General features: G+C 34.1%; 2 protein-coding genes across 4 annotated transcripts in view; one reads left to right on the top strand and one right to left on the bottom strand.

The window, feature by feature from the left end:
- LOC145945551 (single Ig IL-1-related receptor) overlaps positions 1-15,049 on the top strand; it is a 150,347-nt gene extending 135,298 nt beyond the window's left edge. Inside the window, exons 9-10 of one of the 2 annotated variants that reach the window (XR_014426873.1) lie at positions 1,510-3,360; positions 14,829-15,049. Coding sequence is in view for 1 of the 2 variants with exons in the window: in XM_083054612.1 (XP_082910738.1) it covers positions 1,510-1,970 (461 nt within the window). In the remaining variant the exon portion in view is untranslated. Of the gene's footprint in view, positions 1-1,509; positions 6,455-14,828 lie in introns of those variants that run through there. The other variant, XM_083054612.1, reaches the window with a different exon arrangement.
- Positions 6,950-23,373, bottom strand: LOC145945540 (putative multidrug resistance-associated protein lethal(2)03659). Of its 2 annotated transcripts, XM_083054597.1 has the most exons (16): positions 23,102-23,373; positions 22,965-23,022; positions 17,466-17,580; positions 15,844-16,125; positions 15,325-15,755; positions 15,048-15,204; positions 13,977-14,179; positions 13,387-13,841; positions 13,024-13,238; positions 12,701-12,919; positions 12,232-12,415; positions 11,932-12,108; positions 11,373-11,829; positions 10,855-11,230; positions 9,954-10,650; positions 6,950-9,432 (listed from the first exon to the last, which is right to left on the bottom strand). In XM_083054597.1, the coding sequence occupies exons 3-16, from the start codon at positions 17,540-17,542 to the stop codon at positions 9,292-9,294; spliced, it is 4,071 nt and encodes a 1,356-aa protein (XP_082910723.1). In that variant the 5' UTR covers positions 17,543-17,580; positions 22,965-23,022; positions 23,102-23,373; the 3' UTR covers positions 6,950-9,291. The 2 variants fall into 2 exon arrangements, with proteins under 2 accessions (XP_082910723.1, XP_082910722.1); XM_083054596.1 differs by lacking the exon at positions 22,965-23,022.
- Positions 23,374-25,787: the final 2,414 nt, after the last annotated feature.

The following is a 25,787-nucleotide window of genomic DNA, read 5'->3' as shown; positions in this document are numbered from 1 at the left end:
AAATTTGAGGTTTATCTGTGCGTGTGTGTACACAGATTTCTCTCTACTTCTATCCCTCTTTCACAATCCGATAACGATTAATCTATAACGAACGCTTTGTCTTGAATTTTTTAGAAAATTTATCCTCATAGTAATAAAAACATTAAAAAATAATTGATATATACATTTTTGAATTCAAAGTTTTTCGCGAAAATTAAGGCCTGTGTAAGTCGTAGAGCAATTCGCTGAGGGCGCGTTTTAAAGGTCTCTTCAAGACCTACAAAATGCGCCCTCAGCGAATGTCCTACGACCTCCACAGGCCTTAATTTTTGAATTCAAAGTTTAAACGTTTTTCGCGAAAATTAAGGCCTGTAAATCGTAGAACATTCGCTGAGGGCTCATTTTGTAGATCTTGAAGAGACCTTTAATCTTAAAATCTTAAAAATTGCAACGCAAGCATAAAAATTATTATTGCAATCAATGCATAAAGAAAATATATTAATTAATTATGCAATGCATAAAAATACTATATTTAAATCTTTAACAGAAAATGCGAACAACAAAATAGAATTTTTTGACCAAAATACCTACGCTTTCATTAGACTCACACATCTCCATGCATCTGTTACGCTGCGCGTCTCGCGATCGAGATATCTCGCACGAGAATCAGTCTTGCGCGAGACGCGCAACGTGACGGACGTGTGGGGTACATTAATCTAATAGAGAGGATAGAAAGAGAGAGATGTTTTCGTCGGACCCGGTTCATTCTTGGCTGTGAAGTTGGCTTGCGCTGTTAGTTGGCGACATTGCTGCGCAGAGTCTTGTGGTCGGTGGTGGGGATTAGTCTCTCGCGAGACGTGCAGCGTGGTGAACGTATGGTACGCGTTAGTCTAATGGAAGGGATAAAAAGAGAGAGATGTTTCGCCGGGTCCGATTCACTCTTGACTGTGAAGTTAGGTATCACCGTCAGGTGGCGACACGGACACCGCTGCTCGCTCTGCTCGCTCAGCGTCTTGCGGTCAGTCCAGTCCAGTCTAGTCTTACGCGACACGTGCATCGCAGTGGATGTGTATTAGATGCGTGAGTCTAATAAAAGCGCAGATATTTTGATTTTAAAAGATTCTTTAAAAAATCCTATCTTTTGTTCCCTGTTAAAGATTTAAATATTATATTTGTATGCATTGCTTAATTAATTAATATCTTTTTATGCATGCGTTGCAATTTTTGAGATTTTATTATCAAAGAATAAGATAACTTTACTTCGCGCGCGTAATTATATTCGGTTAGATTAAACGAAATGAGGAAATAAAAATATATTATATATATATATATATATATATATAAAATTAATAAAGAGAATTAAAATAATAAATTGAAAAAGCTCTGATACAAATACAAATTCAGGTACGAAAAAGACTAATAAGAGCCAGGCAGATAGGAGTGCGAAAAGTTTATTTTAAAATTCTTATTCAATAATTTTTTAAATTTTAAAAAAATTTTTATTTAATAAAAATATCTTTTTTGTTGCAGGGAGCTTGGAGATCGGCCCGCACGCTCACACGGCCCGGCGAATCATCGTCGTGCTCAGCCCAGCATCCCTAGGCAACATCTGGACGGACGCGAGTGTCGGCGCGGCGTTGAAGCAACTGTCGTCGTTGCCGATGAAGACGATCGTCATCTCGCTCAAGAGCCTGCCGAGCACGACGGCGACGATCGCGAAACGATCGCGACGGGACCGTCCGGACGTTGACGCGATTTCGTTCGATCGATTGACGATCTTATACTGGCTGGACGACGGCAACGGCGGCACCGAGACCTCCTTCGGCAGCGGCGGTCGCAAGTTTTGGTACAAGCTCAGGTTGGCGATGCCGGCGGTGCGACCGATCGCCTCCGAGACCGGATGCCAATCGGTCGCCATGATAGTGCAGGCTAACGGCAAATGCGGACAGCAAAAGGCTCGCTCGCGCGAGAGTCTGGAGGTTCTTGTTTAAAATTCTTGCCTCGCACTCTGTTCGTTCGTTCCGAGCAGTCTTCTTTCCTTCCGAGCGGAGATGATTTCACTTTTCACCGATATTTTTTTCTCGCGAAGCTCACGGCATCGAGAAGATCCTCTGATCTCGATTCGGATCTCGCGCGAGCAGATCTCTCAAGATCCTTGCTATTTTTCAAAAAGTGTCCTGATAAGAGGACGATGATCCGAGAAGCGAGAAGGATCTTTCGTCCTTGATATTGATTTGATGGAAAAATTGTGCGACGATCTCGATTTCGATGATGCAAATTTCGCGCGAGAACCTCCAGATTCTCCTCTCTTTTAAGACTTTTTTATATTCTCATTTTAGAATCTCCAGTAAAAGGACATTTTTTGTCCGTGATATCAATTTTCGGAAAAATCGTGCGACTCCTGTAATTTTGAACGAGTCAAGAATGCGAGACGCTTTGCGTCATTTTATTGTGTGTTGAACGAATTTTTGAGATGAGCAATCTTCTTTTATTTTGACTATTTCGAATTATTGCAAACATATGAAAAAAAACCACATCGTAGCTTTATGATATTATCGTGTTACAACTGTGTTTCTTATCGCAAACCGTATGTCGTGTGATTGGAAAGCAAATTCGATTTTACATCGCTACGTTGCCGCATAAAAGATGTAAGCAGCTGCACGCATCATAAAAAACGAATCAAGCAGAAATATTCTTATATAAACCTTTAGAAGTTAGATTCTTTTAAATTTTCATTTGAAATTTTATGTTCTTTGACATACAGATCTCCCAATCTTTGATTGAGGGATTTTAAATAATCTCTGGATATTACATAATATATGGCGTCTCATCATTTTTATGGTTCGCGCGACGAATCTGCTCGATTCTTTTTAGGACACCCTGTAGTTGGTGGTAGACAATGCGTAGTGCAGTTACGTAAAGGGGAAACGCCTAAACGGGTATTTATGCACCTGGTGAGAGGTGCAACTGCATCGACGTGGCAGTGCGATTCGACGGCGCAAAGCGTGAATTTGCATTCGCGATATATAAGTTCGCGAATTACGACGGAAACGTTAAAAACGCGGAGTGTGACTTGTGCATATTTTTCATTGTCAGACGGCTGCTGAATTTTTAATAAAGAGTGCGAAAACTGTAAAAACATTCCGATAGCGCGAGAAAAGCGAAAGAGATGAAGGAGTCGTTAGCGTATGTTGCTGGTCGTTGAAAGTGAATTATTCCATTAACGTTCTTCGTTTTTGTTTCTTTGTGATTTTTTTGGTTGATTGTGATTTTTATTTTTACGACGTTTTAAATAATATTTGTATTTTAAGATGAGACGATTATTTATGCCAATTGATTGGAGTTTTGTGTTTGGAACGGATTTTAGGTACCAAAAAAGATGTAAGTAATCGTAAATAAACACGTAAAATTGCTTTACGACGCTAAAAAGACAGTTTATATTTACGAGAAATCAATATTTCAAAATAGTGATCTATATTGGATATTGAAGATGAAATGATATTAAAAGAAAATAAATCATCAATCGTTTTTCTTTTAAAATTGTTCGTTTTCTTCGTTTAACCCCGTTTTAAGGCAGACGTCTGCTGATTACATTATCGACAACGAAAATAAAGAACCGGAATAAAACAACGGAATCACTGGAACAAAGAGAGATTTTCGCAATTTTCGTTCTCTTTGTCCCTTTAAACTGTATATTTGACTATATATTTTCGTCGTAAAAATTTTACGAAACAAGTGATTAAAAGGTCCGGCCGTTTCTTTAGCGCGAATTTGCTTTACACTTTACACAATCGACGAGTCGATTCGATTATCCGAACATTCCGACTGTTTGATGGACGAAAAGGAATGGAAAGATGGAAATGCGCAGTCTTCCTTCTCGCGCGCGTGATGAGGATTTGATTACCGGCGTTTCCGTTTTATCACTGGCATTCCATCATTTCCTTTTCTTTTTATTTCCATCGTGCTTATCGCCACTCTCTTCTTTGTATATATATATATATTGGAAATCTATATTTATTTAGCTAGCCGCGTTTTATTTAATTATGTACAAATTTGTGTACATTTTAATCGACCGACCCTTTAACTAGTGAAGTAGTAGTTTTAAATTCCTGTTTCTCTCGAGAGACTTAAGGAAGAAGAAATATTTGTTTAGGTACTTAAATATTTGCCCGCGCTTGCGAAGCGCGCGGCAGAAAAATCTGGGATTTAAATTATCTAACTATATATTAATGTAAGATGTATATTGTTATATTTACTTATATATTTTATCGTGCAAATTTAGTTGAAAAATTTTATTCGAATGCTGGTTAAAGGGTTTCTATATACAATCGCGCGGAATTGCACTCCGATGCGTCATGTTTGCGCGACATTTTCTCTAAAAGCTGGTTTATCGCGAGCGATAACGACATAATTTCGCATTATCGTTCGATAATATACGTCACTGCCTCGGGACGTTAATATATAAGCGTTTTATACTGTTTTATATACATATATATATACATATATACATATATGTGTATACACATATATACATATGTAGACGTACAAGGTGTATTCCACACCGGATATCCCTGGACATCCCTGAGCGCACAATCGGTGTCAGTAATCGTTGCTTGCTAATCGTTATCGCAATTTGTCTCCCGGAAGTAAAACGAGGAGTAACACTCACGGTTTCCTGGATTTTCTTCAAAAGGGATATTTTTCTCAAATTTTCTTCGAGTTTCTGACAACTTTTTTATCCGAGCACTTGGACTTTCATTAAATTTAGGATATATTTGTTTTATGTAGAAATGGCGATTGAATAAATTTATATTACCAATAATTGTCATTGAATTTATTTACGAGTGTAAAAATCGTTGCTTTAATCGGGAAGTAATTCTATTATCAATCGCATTTTTATCAGAGCAATATCGGCGATTGTCAAATGTCCTATTCCAGGGAATTGAATTGGGGCCCAGCGCACACGAAATTCGAAATGTTTACATACATAGAGTGTATACTACGAGGAGTGACAAAAATATCGCAAAAACAATAAAGATAAAATAGATGATAAGTGTTATCTGTAATTATAATCGTAACCGTGATTCATAATTGTAACTTAGGCGAGAAGAAGGTATGCAGGAAGTGAGAAAAGGAGTAAGAGAAGGAGACAGTAGAGGCAGGATTAATTAATTTTTAATGTTGATAGCAGTTATTCTCTTTACTGTCAGTATTACGACACACTAGTGTACTCGTCTCGCCGAGGATGCCAGCAAGTACTCTTGCAAAGGATAATCGCGAGCCGAGTAAGCAGATTATATAGATGTAGAATCACATTTGAACGGTGCGTTTCGTAGAGGGACTCCGAATTATTTCTCCGAAAATAGGATTGCATTGTTCTCGTCTTATATGGAAAATGTCATACGACATTTACAAAAATTAGGCCATTAAAAAGCAGAGTCTCATACTTATGAGAAAATTTTCAACTCTAGGGAGTAGAAAAATTAATTTAAATTTCTATATATTCGTACCTCGAGAAATTTTTTTCGTCATTGGAATTCTTAATATTATATATAATTAGCTATTCGCGCGTTTCTTATAAAATTTTATCAACGTTAAAAAAATAGCGCAAACATTTTCTCAATTTCTTACATTAAATGTCATCTTATATATAAGTAAGATGAATATAATAAAATGACATGACATAAATTTGATTCATAATTTTTGATAAGATTTTTTATATAGTTCCAATGTGGCAAAAGCAGACATGTCCCTTTCACAAATGAACCGTTTACTTGTCTTTTTTTTTTTTTTAATTTTTCTCATTGATCTTATCGTTGCATTGTTCGTCGCTATCGATCAGATGGATTAAGCTCATGATGATTTACTTATTTAATCAATTAATCTTTGTATTTTGACAATAAAGTCTCTAGAATTCTTAGAAATAGCGCGATTCACGTACGTTCTCTCTCTCCTTTTTTTTTAACTATAGATAGCTTAATTGATAAGAGACACGACAGATAAGTTGGGATCGTACGTGTATAATTCTAGATAAATGTTTATCTAGCGTGCGTCTGATTATGACTGGTCGATTGTTTGACGGCGCGAGTAATAAAAAGCCGTTTACACGTGTAAGATGTTCTAACTGTTTATAGCGGAGATGTTTTGTGACATAAGAATAATTATTTGTACATCGTGTATATCTAGGTCCTATCTAGGAGATATTCATATCATAAGCATAATTTTTTAAGAATTGTAATTTAAACTTTATACTTATTTTATTTTCCGTTTAGGTAATACGTGTTTTTTCGTTGATTAATTTTAATTATTAATTTTAAAATTCATTATATAATTAAAATAATTTGTATTTTCGATAGGTAATCAGTTTCATATAATTTTATTTATTGATCTTCCGTTTTAGCCTCGTTTAGTGATTCGACTTTTTTAAATAAACGGATTCATGTATTTTGATAAATAATAAAACATCTCAAACGTCTTCGTCTTGTGTGTATTTACCAACCTAATTAAGAATAACTTTTTTTGCTATCTTCAATCTTTTTTTTAATCGATGCTTCGCTTTGTTGCATTTTCGAAATGTGATTCTAATTCATTATTTAATTATATCTCTAATAGATTTATTTTTCATAAGATAAAGAATTTATAAGATCTATAGAACCTAATATTATCAACAATTCGTGCAAAAGGAATATAACATAAGCATTGTGTTTTGCAATGATTAAACCTAACTATATGTTAACTTTAATTATCACTGCCATGTGAAGAGGATATAATTAATATTTGCAATAATATATGATTGGTGGGATCTTCTTGTTTTTCTGATTGTGTGTGAATCGATGTAACATGTCGAATGTAATTTTAGAGCGATTATTACACAAGATGAGAGTGTAATTCTGTAATGTAAAAAGTAGAGGAATATATATGTGTGTGTGTATATATATATATATATATATATATATATATATATATATATAATACATAAAACGTTTTATATAAATAATCCTCTGTACTTATACATATTTCATTTACAATGATTACATAGGCACTTGTAAGATACTGTAATTCGCATTTTCACTTAAAAAAAAAAGAAAAGAAAAAAAAAGAGTACAATGCATCTATCTACATATAATAATTGATGATAACGCTTACAATATACGGACGTTCCTTATATATAGTATACAGAATGTATCCTCGATTTTATCGTGAAAAGCTTACATTCGTAACCTCTCGTTAATCCTGCTATCAACATCTCAAAGTAGCAGCAACTTCAAATTAATTAAAACGTTTTCATATTTAGAATATGATACATATTTTTATGTATATTATAGAATATGATACATATTTTTATGTATAATATACTATTATATGTATATAATAAATATTGTACATAAAATATAATAACTATATACTATGTTTAAAAAATTAGACTCTTTAAAATGGCTATTTAAAGTTGGTATTTAAAAATATTGATAATAGGAGGATTTAAAAAAGGGGGTTCGAAAATTATTTTCGTAAGATAATCGATCGGGGATACATATATGTGTTATTATCTCGCTTTCTAATCATGGCGAAAAATTGACCAGTATAAAACACGATCGGCGAAAAAGGCATTAAGTACTTTGATTTTCGTTGCTTTTTAACTTTGCATTATATACATAAAGATCAAGTACAATGCGTTTCGTTATTTTAATAATAATACAATAATATATAAAATAACAATAGAATACTAAAAAAATGATCGATGTAGCTTTTAGTAACTGCTCGTGTTTAAGTATTTCACTTTTAAACATTAGAGCAGTGGCAGACTCTCCTTTTGTTGGCCTTCATTATACTTTGTAGCACTAGTGTAATATAGGAGGAACCTTGCATAATTGCGGATATACATAGAGTGGTTTGGAAAAAACGAGGTCTACCCGCGCACGAGAGATAAATCGTATTATTTCTTTTTCTTGATGGACGCTGTGTATATCGAAGTATATAACGAGTATAAAAATTAGTGGAATCTTTTTCTTTTTTCCTAACGTTAAGTACGGTTCTGTCGATGTTGGTTCACCGACCGACTCTGTAGTAATCATTCGAGTCCCTGAAGAGCGATTTTTGAAAATAAGCCGAGGAAGGAGATTAATTGAAATCGATCTAAATTACCTAAGTCGTAATATATTCTGTACGCTAATTTTCGCTCTGTAGCTCTGTAGCTCTTTCTTTTTTTCGTTATCTATTCTTTCTTTTTTACTCTGCAGTGCTACATAGCTTATAGATACAGAAAGAACATTTTTATAGAATAGACCTATAAATCATTGTTCACAAAATTTTAAACATAATATCTCAAATATGTTAATTAATCCGAGATGGTACAAAATCTACAAATATTTCGAATCCCGGAATTTATATTCCTAGGTCTTTCCTGCATATCTAAAAAATTATTATCTTTCTCAATTGTGGCCTAATATTTTCTTCAGATAAATCTTTTGTTATTTAAATGAATAAACTCTTCTTAAAAGCGTTTATTCACTAATGATCGATAAAAGATCGATGACCCAACGTGTTGAAAGCTTTATTCTTCCTGACGGGGGGAGGAATCTGGGTCAGACTGATACAAAAATGACGTAATAATACTGTAACTGCGGTTGCTCTGCGGTCGACGCGAGCGTTTTTCTGATTGCATTGGACCGAAAAAGGCAGATAATTATCGAAAAAAGATCAATTCGAACGAGACTGTATACCTTGCAGTAAAAAACGACTGTTAGTTTATTAATCCCCTATCGAAAGTTTCGCCGCTTCCGGCTTCTCTGTGTCTTCTTTCGCGAATTCCCGCACAAGGATCTTTATATATCTCGCTCCTTAAACACTTTTCTAATGTTTCCTCTCAAATGCATAAATCTAGAACTTTATATTGTAGCATCTTTCACCCCTTTCTTTTTATATCTATTGACTTTTCTCTTTCTTAAATCCTATATTTCATTCCGCATCTATTTGACGCCTAAATCTTTACCTAAATTCTGACATAGAAAAGTTTTTCATACCGGTATCTAAATCGTTTGGTATATTTATCTTTCGCTTTTCCCTCATTTTCAATCTTCTTAGACTCGAGAACTGAGAGAATATGATATAAAGAAAATCCTGGCTTTCATGACACTTTTGTCAACTTTCGATGCGCCAGGATTTCCGATACATCTCTAAATTTCAAGAATCCGGAACTCTTGGACCGATTTTAGTCTTTTGCGTTAAGATAATTGATCAGGTCTCTAGAGTTGTTGAAAGGTAATTCTCACGAGAAGAGACGGAATCTTCCTGAAGATCAGCGTCGAGGATGTTTCAGATCGTGGGTGCACGATTCAGGTAGCTGTCGCGGGCGATGCCGGCCAGGGCCTCCGCCATCGCTTTGCCGGTCTCCTTTACCATTTTCTTCAGATAACCCGATTCCTTTTGCAGCAGCACGTGGGGATGATCGAATTCCTACATACGATAAAAAGTTGAGCTATCGAGGAGAGAACTACGCGAGATTTACGATCCACTCTTGTTACGAGAGCCGTATCTTTCACGGTGAGATAGTTCGAGACATACGGACTCGATAAAATATTTACGAGATATACACCGGGTGTGATGGAAATGAAATCATTCTTGTTTGACGGCTGTTTATATTGTAAAACGTGAAAAAGCGGCGAGTACAAGGTAATATTTTTATATCGAAAATAATTGGAAGAGATAATTAAAAGGGGTTGAGAGTTAATGATGCAAACGTAATAACTATAATATTTTACATGAATATATATTAGAATAAAAAATTCAACAGTCGAGCTTGTTTCATACGAAAATTGTAAAAATATTCAAATATATAATTAGGTCAGTCAAAAAGAGAAAAGAATCAATAAATTCATATATAATGATGAAATATTTAAATGATAAAAGCAAAAGTTTGATTCAACGATTTATTCCATCCAAATAAAAAAGAGGAAAAGTATTTTTAAAAAACTCACCTTCGCATTGCCGGCGTCCATAACCAGGATGCGGTCGCTGTCCATGACGGTGTTCAACCGATGGGCGATCGTTAACACCGTGCACTTCTCGAACTTCTTTCTGATCGTTATTTGGATGAGCTCGTCTGTTCGCGGGTCCACGTTGGCGGTCGCCTCGTCCAGCACAAGTATCGGGTTGTTCCTGACGATGGCGCGCGCCAGGCAAACCAGCTGTCGCTGGCCGACGCTGAGATTGGAGCCGCCCTCGTTGACGTTCGCCTCCAGACCCATCTCCTTCAACTCGACCTCCTCGAGCGCCCGCCACAGCACCTCGTCCGTGTAGGAATCGAACGGATCGAGGTTCCGTCTCAAACTACCGGAGAATAGGAACGGTTCTTGCGGAATGATGCTAATCTTGGAGCGCAGATCGTGCAGACCAATCTCAGTCGTATCGACGCCGTCGATCTCGATCGAGCCTTCTACCTCGGCCAGACGGAAAAGAGCTTGAATCAGGGACGACTTGCCGGCACCGGTTCTGCCAACGATGCCGATCTTCTCGCGCGGGTAGATGACGAAGTTGAGATTCTTCAGTACCGGCGATTCCAGCGGCGCGTAACGCAAATACACGTTCTTGAACTCGACCTTGCCTTCCTCTGGCCACTCGGATTTGGGTTTTTTATCAGGGGTGCTCTCAAGAGGAGGCTCGCTATCCACTTTGCTGCAAGAGCGTTAAAGATTTAACATATATTTAAATGAATCTTAAGAGTTTGAAGACATCTATAGATATATCGAAAGATGCAAAAACATAAATATTGAAAAAAAAGATGTTGGGAAAAAATACAAAATTGAAAAAGTTCTAAAATTCAAAGAATATAAAAATTCCAGTAATTAAGAAATCTGAAACAAACATAAACACTCATACCTGTATTCAAGAATACGTTCTACCGAGGTCATCTGGTTTTCCAGCTCAGCGCTCTGGCGCATGCCCCATTGGAACATGCCGGTAAGACCGATACTCTGGGTGATTGCCAGGCCTACGTATCCGCCGTCCATCGAGCCGCGAGAATAATTGTCCATCACGAGAAAACTTAATGTCACCAATACGATATATATCACACAGAAAACGTCCAACCAGAAACCGAAGGCACGTGAGGACGCAATAAAGATGTACCACGCTGACGAATGCAGATCTTGGTGACGATCAAACTCCTCCGTGAGGATTTCGCCCGCTTCGAACGCGCGAATCGTTGGTAGTCCTTGAAGAGTCGCGCTCAAGTGAGCAAAGACCGGCGAGCGAGCTAAAGAGAGAAAGGTTGAGAATTTCATTTAGGTTACTCGAGGAATTTACATTCAATCTAATAAAATCCACGATGAATCTACTTTATTTTATCTATCAAGTTATATCTATTCTCTATCGTAAAACTAGTCCGAGTTACTTACTGACGCCTTCAAGACGCTTGACGCTACGACTAGTAGCCAAGTACAAGATTCTCAAGTAGTAGAAGATGATGCCGACGAGCACAGTAGGGATCAGCAGCCACACATTCGCGATGGCGACTACAATGATGATGCCGAGCAGCGACAGACCGATTTGCAGACAGTCGATGAGTGCGGTAGGCAACATCTCATCCACCGCACCTATGTCTTTGGAGAAGCGATTGAGCACACGTCCCGACGTGTTGGTATTGAAGAAGCGCATTGTGGCGCGGCTGATGCTGCGAAACATGTTATCGTGTAGACGCATAGAGGCGCGCATACATGTCCCGAAGAAGGCGAACGAGCGAATCAGGGTCACGCCGATCGTTAGCACGGTCAATCCGGTGAAGATATAGATGCATTGTATGCGCGTGAGAGGACTCTTCGGATCTTCCACGACGCCATTCTCCGTTTGATTCATCTGTAAAAGTACATTGAAGTTTGTATTATGTGGTTTTTCGAAATCTAGATTTCTCGAATGTATTAAAAGAGATTATTCGACTTATATGACAATTATACTTACATAATTTTCTTCGATATCGACCCATCGCGCGATAAAGAAATCACCGCCGCTGGCCGCTAACTGCGATAATATGCAAAGCATAGCGACAATGAATATCATGCACCAATTGCCGCCGGCTTGAAAGTAATTCGCGTATACTTTGCCGGCAACATTGCCCGTAGATCGCATCTCAGCTACCTAAAAAATTGACAAGATTAATTAATTATTATTAATTAATATAATATATTATATTAATTTATATAATATTATACAATTTATATTAAAATTCTTATATTAAGATTATGCAGTAATCAGAATTACCTCTTCAGGTTCTAATTGCGAAGTATCAACTGATATATAGGAGTTCAGGGATGTAATGCTACCAGTACGCGAATTGCTTCGGCTAACGGGAGCCGAAGAGAGTCGGGGTTTCTCATCCTCTTGCGTCTTGTTATCTAATAGTCGACCGAAATCCACTCCCATGGAGCCCAACTCGTCATAAGTGCTGATGAACAGAAAATATCTCTTGTATAAAATGACAAAATAACGCATATATCTTTAAATTACATTCTTATACTTAAATAAATGTGTGCAATAAAATAGTACGAGAAATCAACAAAAATATTATAGAAAATTAAAGAATGTGAAAAGATAAGAAAATAATAGAAATAAAAAAATTTCAAGAATTTATAAAACAATAATACAAATAGTATAATTGAGAAAAAAACAATAAAACATTTTAAAAATTATAATGAAAAGAATAAAATATAGATAGAGGAAGTTAAGATACCCTTCTGCTTGGATGATTCCGTCCTTCAGAACGATAATTCTGTCGACGTTATGCAAGTATTGCAATTGATGAGTCACAAGAATCCGGGTCTTCCCGCGCAGATATTTGTCGATGCACTCTTCAAACATGTGCTTGCCCACGTGAGCGTCCACGGCGCTCAAAGGATCATCCAAGAGATATATGTCGGCTTCGGCGTAAACTGCTCTCGCCAAATTGATTCTGAGAGACAATCATTAGCTTATAAATATATACACATACACACATATTCAATTCTTTTTTTTTTAAGGAAATTTTATTTTATCAGAATTATCTAAAAAACTCACCTTGCACGCTGACCTCCAGAAAGACTAATACCCCTCTCGCCCACTATGGTCTTATCGCCATAAGGTAACATGGTGAAATCTCTCTTTAATTGACACACCCTGGTCACACGATCGTATCGAATGTGATCCATCTTTCGCCCAAACAAAATGTTCTGTCTTACAGATCCGGCAAACAGCCATGGCTCCTGACTGGCGTAAGCAATTTTGCCATTAACCTGTGTAAAAAGTGTTGATAAAATTATTTTTTATTATATTTTTGTAAATAGTTATTTTATTTTTCTTCGACCAAAGTTTGTTTGTGACATTTATTTATTTAAGTTTATTCGATTTAACATTATCGTCAAAAAGAGATTGTGCACATACCTGAATAGAACCTTCATGCAAACGCAGCTCCTTCAGGATGACATTCATCAGACTGCTTTTGCCTGCACCAACCTGTCCGACAACGGCGATCAGTTCACCCGGGCGTACTTTGATATTGATATTTTGCAAGGTATCCTCCCGCTCGTAATCCACCCACTTGGCGCTACCATTCTCGAGGCAGATATGATGCTCGATGTAATCCGGTTGATCCGTGGTCACTCGATCGTTCTTCTCCTGGTTGGTCAGATCTTCCTTCGCATTTTCCTTGTAGTTTTCATTTACATTTTGCTTATAGTTCTCATTTGTGTTCTTGTAATTATCATTCACATTCTCCTTATGATTCTCTTTTGTGTTCTTCTTCGCTGTCTTGGTTTCGAGAGATTCCATCTCATCATACATCAAGAATTTTTGCAAGCGTCTTACGGATACCATTGCTTCCGCCACTTGCGTTATTCCTGGAAAAAGAGAAAAAAAACGTAGAAAGAAGAAGAGCAAGAGAATAAAGACAAGAAATATAAGAAAAAAAAAAAAAAAGCATATTAGTCTATATTCAGGATATTATTAATTAATTACGACGTGTATATACAAACCTTGCGGGAAAAAGACAGTCATAGTCGTACGCAGAATGTTGTAATAAGCGGTTATCATAAACACTTTCTCGGCCGTGATTTTGAAGCCGAACAATACGTAAGCTAGAACCGTGATAAACAGCGACATTCTCGTGGAGAAGATGATGAACGACAAGGTGACACCTCTGATATACGACGTCCCCCGGATGACGTTGACCTCTTTCCTGTAAGCAAATTTTGCCTCTGTATTTTTTTTGTTTCTTTTTCGCTTTCTCTCTCTTAAAACCGTATATTTTTCTCGATCCGTGAAAAATATGGCCACTTGATACAATAAACCGTACGATGATTAAATGAAAATATCGGAGCAAAATAATACCGCGATCAGGGTGTAGGCTAAATACACGCGTGAATTAATTAATTTGTTTTTTTTAATGATAAAGCGATAAAGTGTCGCATGCATGAAAATTGTCGCAACATTGATGATTTATTTTCGATAACAGAGTGCGGCGCTCTCATTTCGATTCAGAATTATTCGATATTCAGAATTAATGATTTCCGGCTACATAAACTTTAGATAATGTAAGGGGCAACGTTTTGCTAGTAGACTAAAGGTTTAACTTTATTTCAATAATTTAAATTCGAAAACAGAGAATGTTTAGAATTATTTATAAAACATTATAAATTAATATATTTTTAAAAACACAAAATATTCATAAAACAAAGTAGATATTTAAAGAACAAAACTGTCTCTATCTTCGTAAGTTTTTTTTATTAAAAGACTCGATAACAGATGCGATAAAATAGAGTATTAAAAGGCCGTCGCTTGCTAGCGATTATTATCATTTCATCCGATCGTATCAACAGTGATTTCAGTTTCAGGGATTGAAATAGAAGCAAAGCCGATTCGCACTCAACACGCTAGTTTATGATGACTTAATCCTGAAGAGAGTGCTAAAGTGATAGTAAACTACTTAAATTCTTAAATGCTTTCCGCTTTGTTTACAAAAGTATGATATTGTCTTGAATTTTTTTTTATTTAACGTGTTATTAACATAATTGAGCATTACTTATGTAAACAATGTAAATACTTACTTTCTTGCTTTTGCTATGAGCGCGCTGAATGGCTTTTCCCAGGTGTACATTTTAATGGCTTGAATTCCGCTGATAATCTCGTTTGTCAATCGCACCCTCTCGTCAGTCCTGATTGCGGTTCTTAATCTCAGCTCTGATGATTTTTTGCCCAGCCACCCTGAGGAATTTCAAAATCAAGAAGGTGAGATAACAAAATAAAAATGATGAAAGATTCGTGACTTTCTCGCGACAATAACTATTAATAATAGTTCGAAATAATTAGAAGAATATATCTCACCTTGCAAAGGAATAAACATGAGCAAAGAGGCAACTCCGATGATGGAGGATATTCCGATGTCGAGGAAGTAGTACATGAAGAACGTGATGACGATGGTCTCTAAGGGTCCGACCCACAAATAATGGAGAAATATGATGCTGATGTCGAACCTGTTGACGTCATTGGATAATAGATTGACTGCCTGACCAATCGTCGTCTCGCCCAGCGCAGTCCTAGTTAGCTTCAACGTCTTGCGATAGATGAGCGAGCAACAAGCCACCCGTATCTTCATGCCCATGTGTAGGATCCCCATCATGTATGGATGGATGATGAACACATTCACGGCGGAGCACAGGATGATTCCACCCGCGTACAAATAAGCATGAAACTCGTCAACCTCCTGGGTGTTGTAGTACCGTAGCAACTGGCCCAGGAAGATCGGTTGCAACAGCCTGCGTCAATATTCAGCGAGAAAATTGATTAGACGCGAGAAAATTTGCGTGTTATTTTATACAAATTATTTACGTCTAATACTCGTACCTGAGCAAGATCTCCATGACGGCCAGAACCACCCCGTACATCAGGATGTTGACGCCGAAGCACCTGATGATGACTCTCAACAGGCTGGGCTCGCTGACCTTCTTTTGGGATCCGGTCCTCGCATTTTTCTCCAGCCGACGATTGTACGCTTCGCATTCTTTCTCCCAGGCCTTCGCTACTTTAGCACCAAGAATACCACTTGTATGCTCTTTAAGCGGTGTGTACAAATCAGTTACTTGAAGATCTCTGCGGTAACCCACCCAGAATATACGTAGGATCCAACTGCGAAGAAAAAAACAAAGCACACACGTTTTACTCGCACAAACCGTCCGCAATTTATCCAATTTGTGTGAGAAAAAATTACGCTTTCTCCTCTAAAATATTATATTCCACGTCCCTTGTCTCTCGTTCAAGATATTATTAATTTCGTAGTATGTTCCGCAAGATAAGTCTATGTTATTAATTTCAAATCAACAGTAATCGCGCAAATAAATGTCGACATTTCATGCAATCGTGACTCAAACTAACAATTGGATTTTATAAAAATAGTCTTCACTAAATATTTGATATTTCGCAACTTTTCCTTTTCAAAAGAAAAATTATTTTTCGTAAAAATATTGGTCGGAGATGAAAAGATCGAATTTAAATTAACGATTAAGTTCACGATTAAATTCGCATTGATAAAAATGCGAGAACTGAATCATATGCATTTTTAAGTGCGTTTGATTTCCGCGTTATTCCAAATGAAATAAAATCGACAAGGCAAGAAGATAACATTACGGAATATAAACATTGAGAATAAAATTCAAGAAAAAAATTATTTACTGAACAAAATAGCGCAAAGTGTTTCTGACATTAATCGCATCTTATCGGTGGCTCTCGATTCGAATAAGATAATTCGTATCTCATAGTTCGCTTATCATATTCAAAAGAGGTCGATATGATATAAATATATATATATATATATATATATCTCTAATAGATGGTCACGTACGAAGAAATAGAAAACAAAGTGCATCGGATTCACTTTTTATCTATCTATTTTTATTTATCTATCATAAAAATGTCGATCTAGACAGAAATAACTAGAAATAACTAGTCGCTCTATAAAAATGTGCGAGGAATAATCAAACGCATGATTATTCCTTTGGCCATTTCCGTAAATCAACAATGTGAAAAATTTAATATTATTATATTATAAATCGAACAAAATATGTATGAGATTATCAAAGAGTATAAAAAATCTGACAAGAATGCGAACTAATTTAATTAAATATACTGCAACCTAATAAATTCAAAAGTGTAAAAGTGATTAGATCGACGAAAGAATGCTATATTAATTCTAATTAAATCGATCATAATCTAATTCCCCCAAAATTTGTGTATAGACTCTAAGACAATTAAAATCATCGTCTTGAGTAATTCTCGCGTTTTCATTCGTCTACGATGACTGTAACATTCTGTTACTCTATAAAGAAGACTCACGTCCACGCGAAGCCATCAAAATGTTACATCGTCGATTTCTTGCAGAATCACCATCTCCTCTCTCTCTCTCTCTCCCTTATTTTTATCAAGGATTTTGTCAAGTAATACTTGTCTTACTTGCTACTTTTCGTACTTACGAGAACGTCAAGGCGCTGAAGATGTTGGCGCCCGCTCTGGGATTCTTCACTTTCTCAGTGTGCACTTTCCCGTCCATGATGATGATGACAACACCGTCTCACTCTCGAGGTCCTTCTGCAAGATATAATAGACTCTCATGTACACATACACACACATAGACGAATATCCACACGTCGTTGGGTAAGATTCGACGATGTGGCTCGACCAAAAAAAAAAAAGAAGATAAAAAGAAGAAAGAACTCCAAATTCACACACTGTGTATCTTCGCGCCGGTATTTTTCTTTCATTAAACGGGGGTCTAAATTCAATAAAAAGATCGCTTGGTATCTTATCACTGTTATGCGTACTGTTATCGCATAACGAATCAGGTAAGCGGTGATACACCGGTTATCAGTTGCGTGATGCGTGTGTTTCCACGTATCCGATATTAACAATCGATCTCGAAATAATTTCCATATACTGAGCGCATTGTTGCGCACTGTTACATCTCGTTATGAAAGCTAAAAACAACTCTGATAACGCTGTATCTTTTGTCGCCAGATCCTCTGTCTCTCAGATAATTTTCTTTCCGTACATTTTTTATTTCGACTTTTTTTCGATATTTTCATATCTTTTCTCCACATTAATATATTTTATTGATTTTCGAAAAACATACACACACATAATTAAATCGCAAGTCGTAATTAAATTCCTAATTTAATTTATTATAATATAATTCTACCCGTAATCTCGGCTGACTTTTACATATTGATAAATATGTCATATTATTGCATATAATTGCAACGTACAACAGCATTAATTACCTCGCCTAATGCATATTATTAACTTGCAAGTAATTACTTTATTTTCAAAGTAAAGTAGATAAGATAGTAAGCCTTTTATAGTTCCTAGACTCGCTATAATTGAAATCAGTGACTTAGTACTCCTAATTACAAAGTATAACAAGTGCGCTAAAATTATTTATCTTGTTTTCTTTACAAATAAACCCGGCTATATTCAAAGATGTAAAATGCAACATTAAGACGGCCGTTAAAGTAGAATCATGTGCATGAAGAATCCATGTATTTATCTTTATCAATGATAAAGTGATAAAAATATTTTTAGAACAATAGATACAAAAGCATATAGATATATTTTTTTTATTTTACTTAACAACATTTTAATAATCGTGATTATTAATTTATCAAGCTTTCATTAAACTTGATAAATTAATAATCACGATTTCACAAAACGAGAATTTTCACGACGAATTAAGCGTCATCGAAATTGAAGACTTTAGCAAGCAAGCAGAAAAATAAATTTTAACATATGTAAAGTTTCGCTTGAAAGGATCTCTAAGCGCGATTTATGAGTATTTTAACAAATTTGCGCGTCAACACCAGAAGAAGAAATCTATCGAAATCTTTATTTGCATCTATCCGAGCAGACGAATTGTATTACTTGAGAGAGGCTATACGATATATATATATATATATATATATATATATATATATATGTACTGCAAAATTTAATCCACACGATGGAGAATCCGCAGGGAAATTTAATAGATCGCAGCACAAATTTAATCTACTCTGAACGGATAACAAGTCCATTACTCTGTTACCAAATATTAAGTAATTAGCGAATGATGTTACACAATTCTGGCATCTTCCACAAACCCATTTATCATAGATAAGATTATATTGAAGTATATTTTAGTAGATAAAAAAGATGAGGAAAGCTCCAAATTTGTACGATGATTTTCAATTCTCAATTAATCAAGGCTCTTTCGTTCTCACATCTTTTAAAATTCTTTCTTGCTTGCACATATGATTCATATATTATTTTCTGAAAAATTTTTTAATTTCTTAAAATTTCTTAAAATCGACGCTTCTTTCCAATTTGGACGTGGCACAAAATGTACCTAAACAATCGCATTTAGAGGATGATATAACTTCGGTTTTACATTTATCGAATTTACCTTGCAAAAGAAAATAGACTTGATGATATCCTACTTTGATAATAAAACTACGATAAACACGATCGAGACGATGACTTGGAGTTTAAAGACAATGCAAAAATATTATAATTTTTCGGGCACGTTTACGTTATCTGTGAAAATATATTCCAAAAACGGGGGAAGGCATTAAAAAAAAAAAGACCGAAATACTCGCCTAGAATTCTCAGATGTTTGAGAAATTAATAAAGCCACAGTGCATAAAATTCATAGATAATTATTACTTTGAATCGACAACAACGATTACGCATATGACATATAATGTATTTTTAGCATATATAAAAAAAAGTGAATATCGTCAACAAGAGAATATCATTTTTTCATAAATTGTAAAATTATTACGCGAGGAAAGAGAAATGTTTTTCACCTTCCTCGTTATATGTCACGTAAAAAATACTTTTATCTATATAATAGAGATTATAATTAAATAGACTTACGATGATATATTGTAACAAAAGTTTTCTCTTCGATTGAATCAAGTTTTCTCTCTACATGGTCTCGCAATTAATTTTTTTTTTGAAATGCTAATCCTGTTTGTCTACCGATTTCTCGCGTCACTGTGAGGTGCTATCCATTCGTCGCATCCATTGGGACAGACAGCGTTATCAGAATATTGTTGGAGCAATTAATTGCAGTCGTAATACATACAACAGCGAGAATTAACCAGACAGTCACGCAGTGATAAGAAAATTAAGTTAAATACACTTGTATAGTGTACTCTCTCGACGAAAAAGAATGACTGTCATTTCTGAATCGAATCCGCGCGATTCCGAATTTGTTCCCCGGTGAAATTTCGCCGGAATTTTCTAATTGATATATCTATTTATCATTTTTTTTATCTTTTATATAATTTTTTAAATTAATAATAGAGTGCCTTAATAAAATAGTAGAGAGAGTTAGTTTATTCACGCGGAAATCATTGGAATTATTTCCTTGATATACTCTCTATCAAATTGTTCTCGTTATATAATAGTCATTTAAGATTATCTATTGTTGACATAACGACCGATATTAATTGTAAAGATATATGAACATCATATTACGCGTAATGCTTTCTCATCCATCGCATTGATAAAGATAGCGTTATTGATTTCTTTCGACACGCCTTCTGTCATTTTTCGTTTAATGAAAGACTCAATCAATTTTATAAATTAGTCGAGGAATGGATCGTGTTTTAATATATTCAGAAATAAAGATTTGCGGAAAAGATAGAGAGATAAAAAAATTAAAATCAATATAGTTAATTAAAATAACTCCTGTTAATTTTATTTTAAGAGATTTTTTTTTTAATTAAGAAAAGATTAAATTTCTGTGTACTCCCCCCGACCAAGAAAATTTATTAAACTGTTTTAGCCAAATATATATGCTCAAACGAATAGTGCAGATTTTTCTCGTGTGTGTATAATTATATATAATAATATATATAAATTAAAAAATAATGAGAATAGTTGACAGTAATTTCTTTTCGCGCTGTTTCCTTTTTTCGCGAATAAATAAGAAGTATTCACTGTCTTTCATCATCTTCTACGTCTTCAAATCATTTAGCTCAATATTGATCGCGCGCATTTATGTCTCTATCCTACTATATATACATTGTTACATATATATAAAATAATCGAAACAATGTGTATGTGTGAAATTATTTGTATATGTGAGTTTATCTATCGTTTAAGAATGAAATTTTTTTATTTTATCACATCAACATCGCTTCGATCGAAATTTTCTTATCTATTTGAATCTCCACACTCATCAAATTTATCAAGATTCTCACTTTCAAGAGGCTTCTCTTGTTTTCAATTACTTATAAATTATATGATTATAAATATCTCTTCATCTATTTATTAAATACAAAATATTTTAATGAATCGAAGAAATTTATATATACTGTAACAATATATACAAAGTATAAACAAAAGATATTACAAATACATTTTTCGAAAACTAGAAATAAAGATGGCAGCGAAATCTTATTTTAAGATTTAATGAGACACTTAATATATGCGACATTGTGTGTATGTGTATGTGTATATAGGATTCCTCGAAGATTTATTGTACTCCGGAGACTATCGTAAGCTGCCTGAGATCTCGCGATATCGTTATGTTATGTCAACGCACACACTCGTTCAATCAAACATAATTGAAATCTCGATGCTATGTCGGAGCAAAACCGAATTGCTTGTAGAATAACTACGAAAAAAAGTAAATTCAAAATTTCATATATTTATTTCGCATATACATGCTTCCTGAATATATATTGTATATACATATACAAGTTATATGTTGATATATATTGAACATATACAACAGGCATGTCAAACACGTGGCCCGCCAACAAAAAAACTGCGGCCCGCCGAAACTTCTTAAAAATCTTTTCAAAAAAATTGTTTTGTGAAAAACGATGTCAAATATCTTCTAAAAAATAATATTAAATTGTGATTTTGTTTATTTTTCATTATAGTTTCTATTTTTGTTTTTTATAAAAAAAAAGTAAAATATTTTTTATTATAGTTTCTATTTTTGTTTTTTTATTTAAAAAATCGTAAAATATTTTTATTTTAAAAAGTAACATAAGATATAAATATAAAGCGACTATGTATAATATACATTGAATATACTAAATATAATAATTTAAAAAATCGTATTTTATTTATTCTAAGAACATTGAAAACATGCGGCCCTCAGCTTAATACAAAATAGATCATGTGGCCCGTAATGCAAAACGAGTTTGACATGCCTGATATACAAGATATATGCGGACTTTATTCTGAACAAAAAAAACGAGTATAAGTATCCATTTGCTAATGCCAGATATTACTTTACAGTTTTTGCTATATCGCTATAATGTCGTAATGACTTGTCCAAGTATAAGAATCTGATTCATATGCGCCGACAATACGAGGGATGAATTATGAATATAATTATCGATAATAGCACAAATGGGGCTTACATAACAAGCGGCAACACGAAAAATTCGGACAAATCAGTGGATGACATCTTGCTTTTCAACGATGTGTCCTTTCGTTTTTTTTTTTAACACGTTCCCGCGTAAATGTATGAAAATTTTTCTCCCATATTGATATCTATCGCGATGAGATAAATTTAAAAGTGTCTTTTTTAATTCTGTAATTAAATTCTCATCCAGTTAAATAAGTATATAAATATATCAGTATATAAATATATCACTTTGTATAAACTTCAAAGATAAGTTGAATATGTTTAATGCAAGATCAAGCTGTTTTTTCATTGAAGTTATTTTTCGCGTTCTCATGTTTTTCCTACTTATATAATAAACTTCAATTAAATCAATAATGGCTAAAGAATCACGTATATGTATATGTATCGCGCTATTATACATATCTATATATTATGAAAGTACAAGCACAATTGTCGCAAAAATCATTTAAAATTAATAAAGAAATAAACAGATATTTATAATTACATGTGCATGGAAAAAGCCAAAGATTCAAACGTCAAATATGTTTGAAAAAAACTTTTTACTCACGCTATATCTTCTTCAAACATTTGCAAGTTTCGATTCTAGAGAAGCCGCGCGAATTCTCCTGAAAACGTGCTCTTATGTAACCGCTTTCATTCATGCCTATTTAGCGAATATAATTACCCTCAAACTCCAAATCTTACCTCGAAGTAAAGCTGCTCGTTCCGGACGATGAGGGATGTATATACTTTATCAAGATCCCATAACGTTTCCGAAGGCGTGCAGCGTGCGAGAGTCCCGGCGACGACGATGACGAGGAAATCGCGCCCACCCGAGCGAGACTTTTATTCGACCGCACGGTGCACGGTTGCGTGCATGTGTCATTGGCTAATCCCACGTGATGCCGATCCACCGTCGATCCCGCGAAGACCGCACGAGACAAAAATTCCTCCACGGATTTCGCCATTTTCAATTGCTTTCGCGAACGCCACAAACGTAATTTCGCGGAAGCTCCTATAGGAAATCTTGCGTATGGTCGGTAAATCGCAGCAAAAGGAAAAAGGGATAAATTTGAATATATTGCAATCGCTAAGGATTTCACGACAATCTAAATTCAAACATGCCTTATAGTGTTAAAAAAAAAAATAATTTTTTTTCAACTAATATGTTAAGAATTTCAGGCGCAGCGATTGTAATTAATTTTCTTCAATTTTTCTTGGATATTAAATTATGTTAAATTATATCATATTAATCTATATTAAATTCTTTAATTTTATCCTCAAAATCTTTAAATCTTTTAAATATTTTTAGTTTTTGAGGAAATTGTTAAAGAATTTATTACAAAATGTAGCATAATACATAAATTATATAAATAAATTGTTGATATTGAAATTTTATTCATGCATATAAGTAACGCAAAAAATATTTTAAATATACTAATTATAATATTAAATAATATGTAAATAAATTATAATACTTAAAAATATTGTATATCAATATATAGAATAATTATATGCACAAAAGCTTTTAGAATATAATCTTTCATCACTTTGATGTAAGTGTAAAGCTATTAAATATATAAGCAAAAACTATATAAAAATATTAAAATGCATAGAGCCTAATAACTTATTGTTGAGAGCAACTTCCTAGAAAGCAGAGTTTCAGATTCAATTTTCTAATGAACAAAGATGTCAATAGTGCCAATTAGTGAATGAATAAGTAGAGAGACTTCCCAATCAGATTTTGTACTTGTCGAAGTGAATTTTGCGAAACAGCGATCTTTATATATATATATATATATATATATATATATATATATATATATACATATATAAAGAAACAATTTATTTCTATACTGTATACGTTTTCAAATGATGTTGTACATTGACACTTTGTAAAAATATTATCCTAACAATTTTTATCTAAGGGTAAATTCGGTTCTTCCTGGTCGTAAGCGCATCGGCCACCTCGCATATATCGCATTTATTTATAATTCTATCCGTTGCTAACAACTCTCTATGTACATCTTAATTTTTTAGCATATTTATTGTTTTATGTACATCTTAATTTTTTCGCATATTACAATTATTTTTCTTTCTTGCTCTAAACACATATATCTAACTTAACATAATATTACGTCATTCATTAATACCGTTCCCTCCATATAATTTCTAATAATTAATTCATAAGAGTCGGTTTAATTCATATGAAGAAACTGAACGAAAAAAGGAAAGAGATAGAAGATATATTCAGAAAAAATGAACTCTATCTCTCCCCTTTTTTCGTTCAGTCTCTTCATGAATTAAATCGACTCTTATGAATTCTTACAAAAGTTTCCGTCACTTTTGAAAAATTGCTATTCAGTCTCGTTTTTAATAATTCTCTTCTATATTATTATATGATAATAAGTAAAATGTATGTTATATTATAATTCGCGTTAACAATTGATATTTGAAATTTTAATTTAATTAACAATTTCAATTTTTTCTATTCAGACTTGCTAAAGCCCGTGGATTCTAAATAGTTTCCAAGATATAAAAAAATGAAAATATTTTAACCAAATTAAAATTTCAAATATCAATCGTTAACGTGAATTAAAGTTTAACATAACTCACTTATTATCGTAATGACTTGAGGAGAAAATTATAGAAAATTATATGAGAAATCTTCAACTTTTTGATTTTCAATCTTTAGGTTCTTTTCCACGGATCTGAAGAGTCTGGAGGATCCGATATATTAATAACAGTTTGAATAAATCAATTATTACCATAACTATTAAACCTTAATAGTTATGATAATAATTGATTTATTTACACCATTATTAGTATATTTACATCGTTATTACAATAGTATATCAGATCCTCCAGACTTTTTAGACCCGTAGAAAAAACCTAAAGATTTGAAAATCAAAGAGTTGATAGATTTGACGAAAGATTACTTTAATTTTTTTAAATCTGTTTACATATTTCTAGATTAAGATCTTTAGGTTATTTAAATATTAAAATACTCAAATTAATTGTGAGATCTGCAAATTCGCGTGAATCTAAGTACACAGATGTTTCAAATATTTTATAGGTTTACTCGATTTTTTCGAATCCTCTAATTGTTCTAGTCTTTTCGATCCTTTGAATCCTTATGATGTAATCACGCATTATCGACGAAAAAAAAAAAAAAAAAAAAAAAAAAAACACGAAAACTTTTGTAAGAGCATCCAATATTACAATATAATTCTATAAAAATTATGTAAGCTCTTTATCTAATATTACAAAAAAAAAATCATACAAAAAATCAGTATTTCTGGCAGTACAACACACCGCGCATCGATTTAGTTAACACACATTGGTCACTTCGCTTTTAAAAAAAATATATAGTCTTTGTATATTTCCTCTT

This window comes from Prenolepis imparis, unplaced genomic scaffold (assembly GCF_030444845.1).
Source record: "Prenolepis imparis isolate NDT839.2.m4 unplaced genomic scaffold, iyPreImpa1.0 SCAF_14, whole genome shotgun sequence".
In the NCBI taxonomy this organism is placed as follows: Eukaryota; Metazoa; Arthropoda; class Insecta; order Hymenoptera; family Formicidae; genus Prenolepis; species Prenolepis imparis.
The sequence above is the reverse complement of the archived record's forward strand: the minus strand, read 5'-3'. Positions and strand labels throughout refer to the sequence as shown.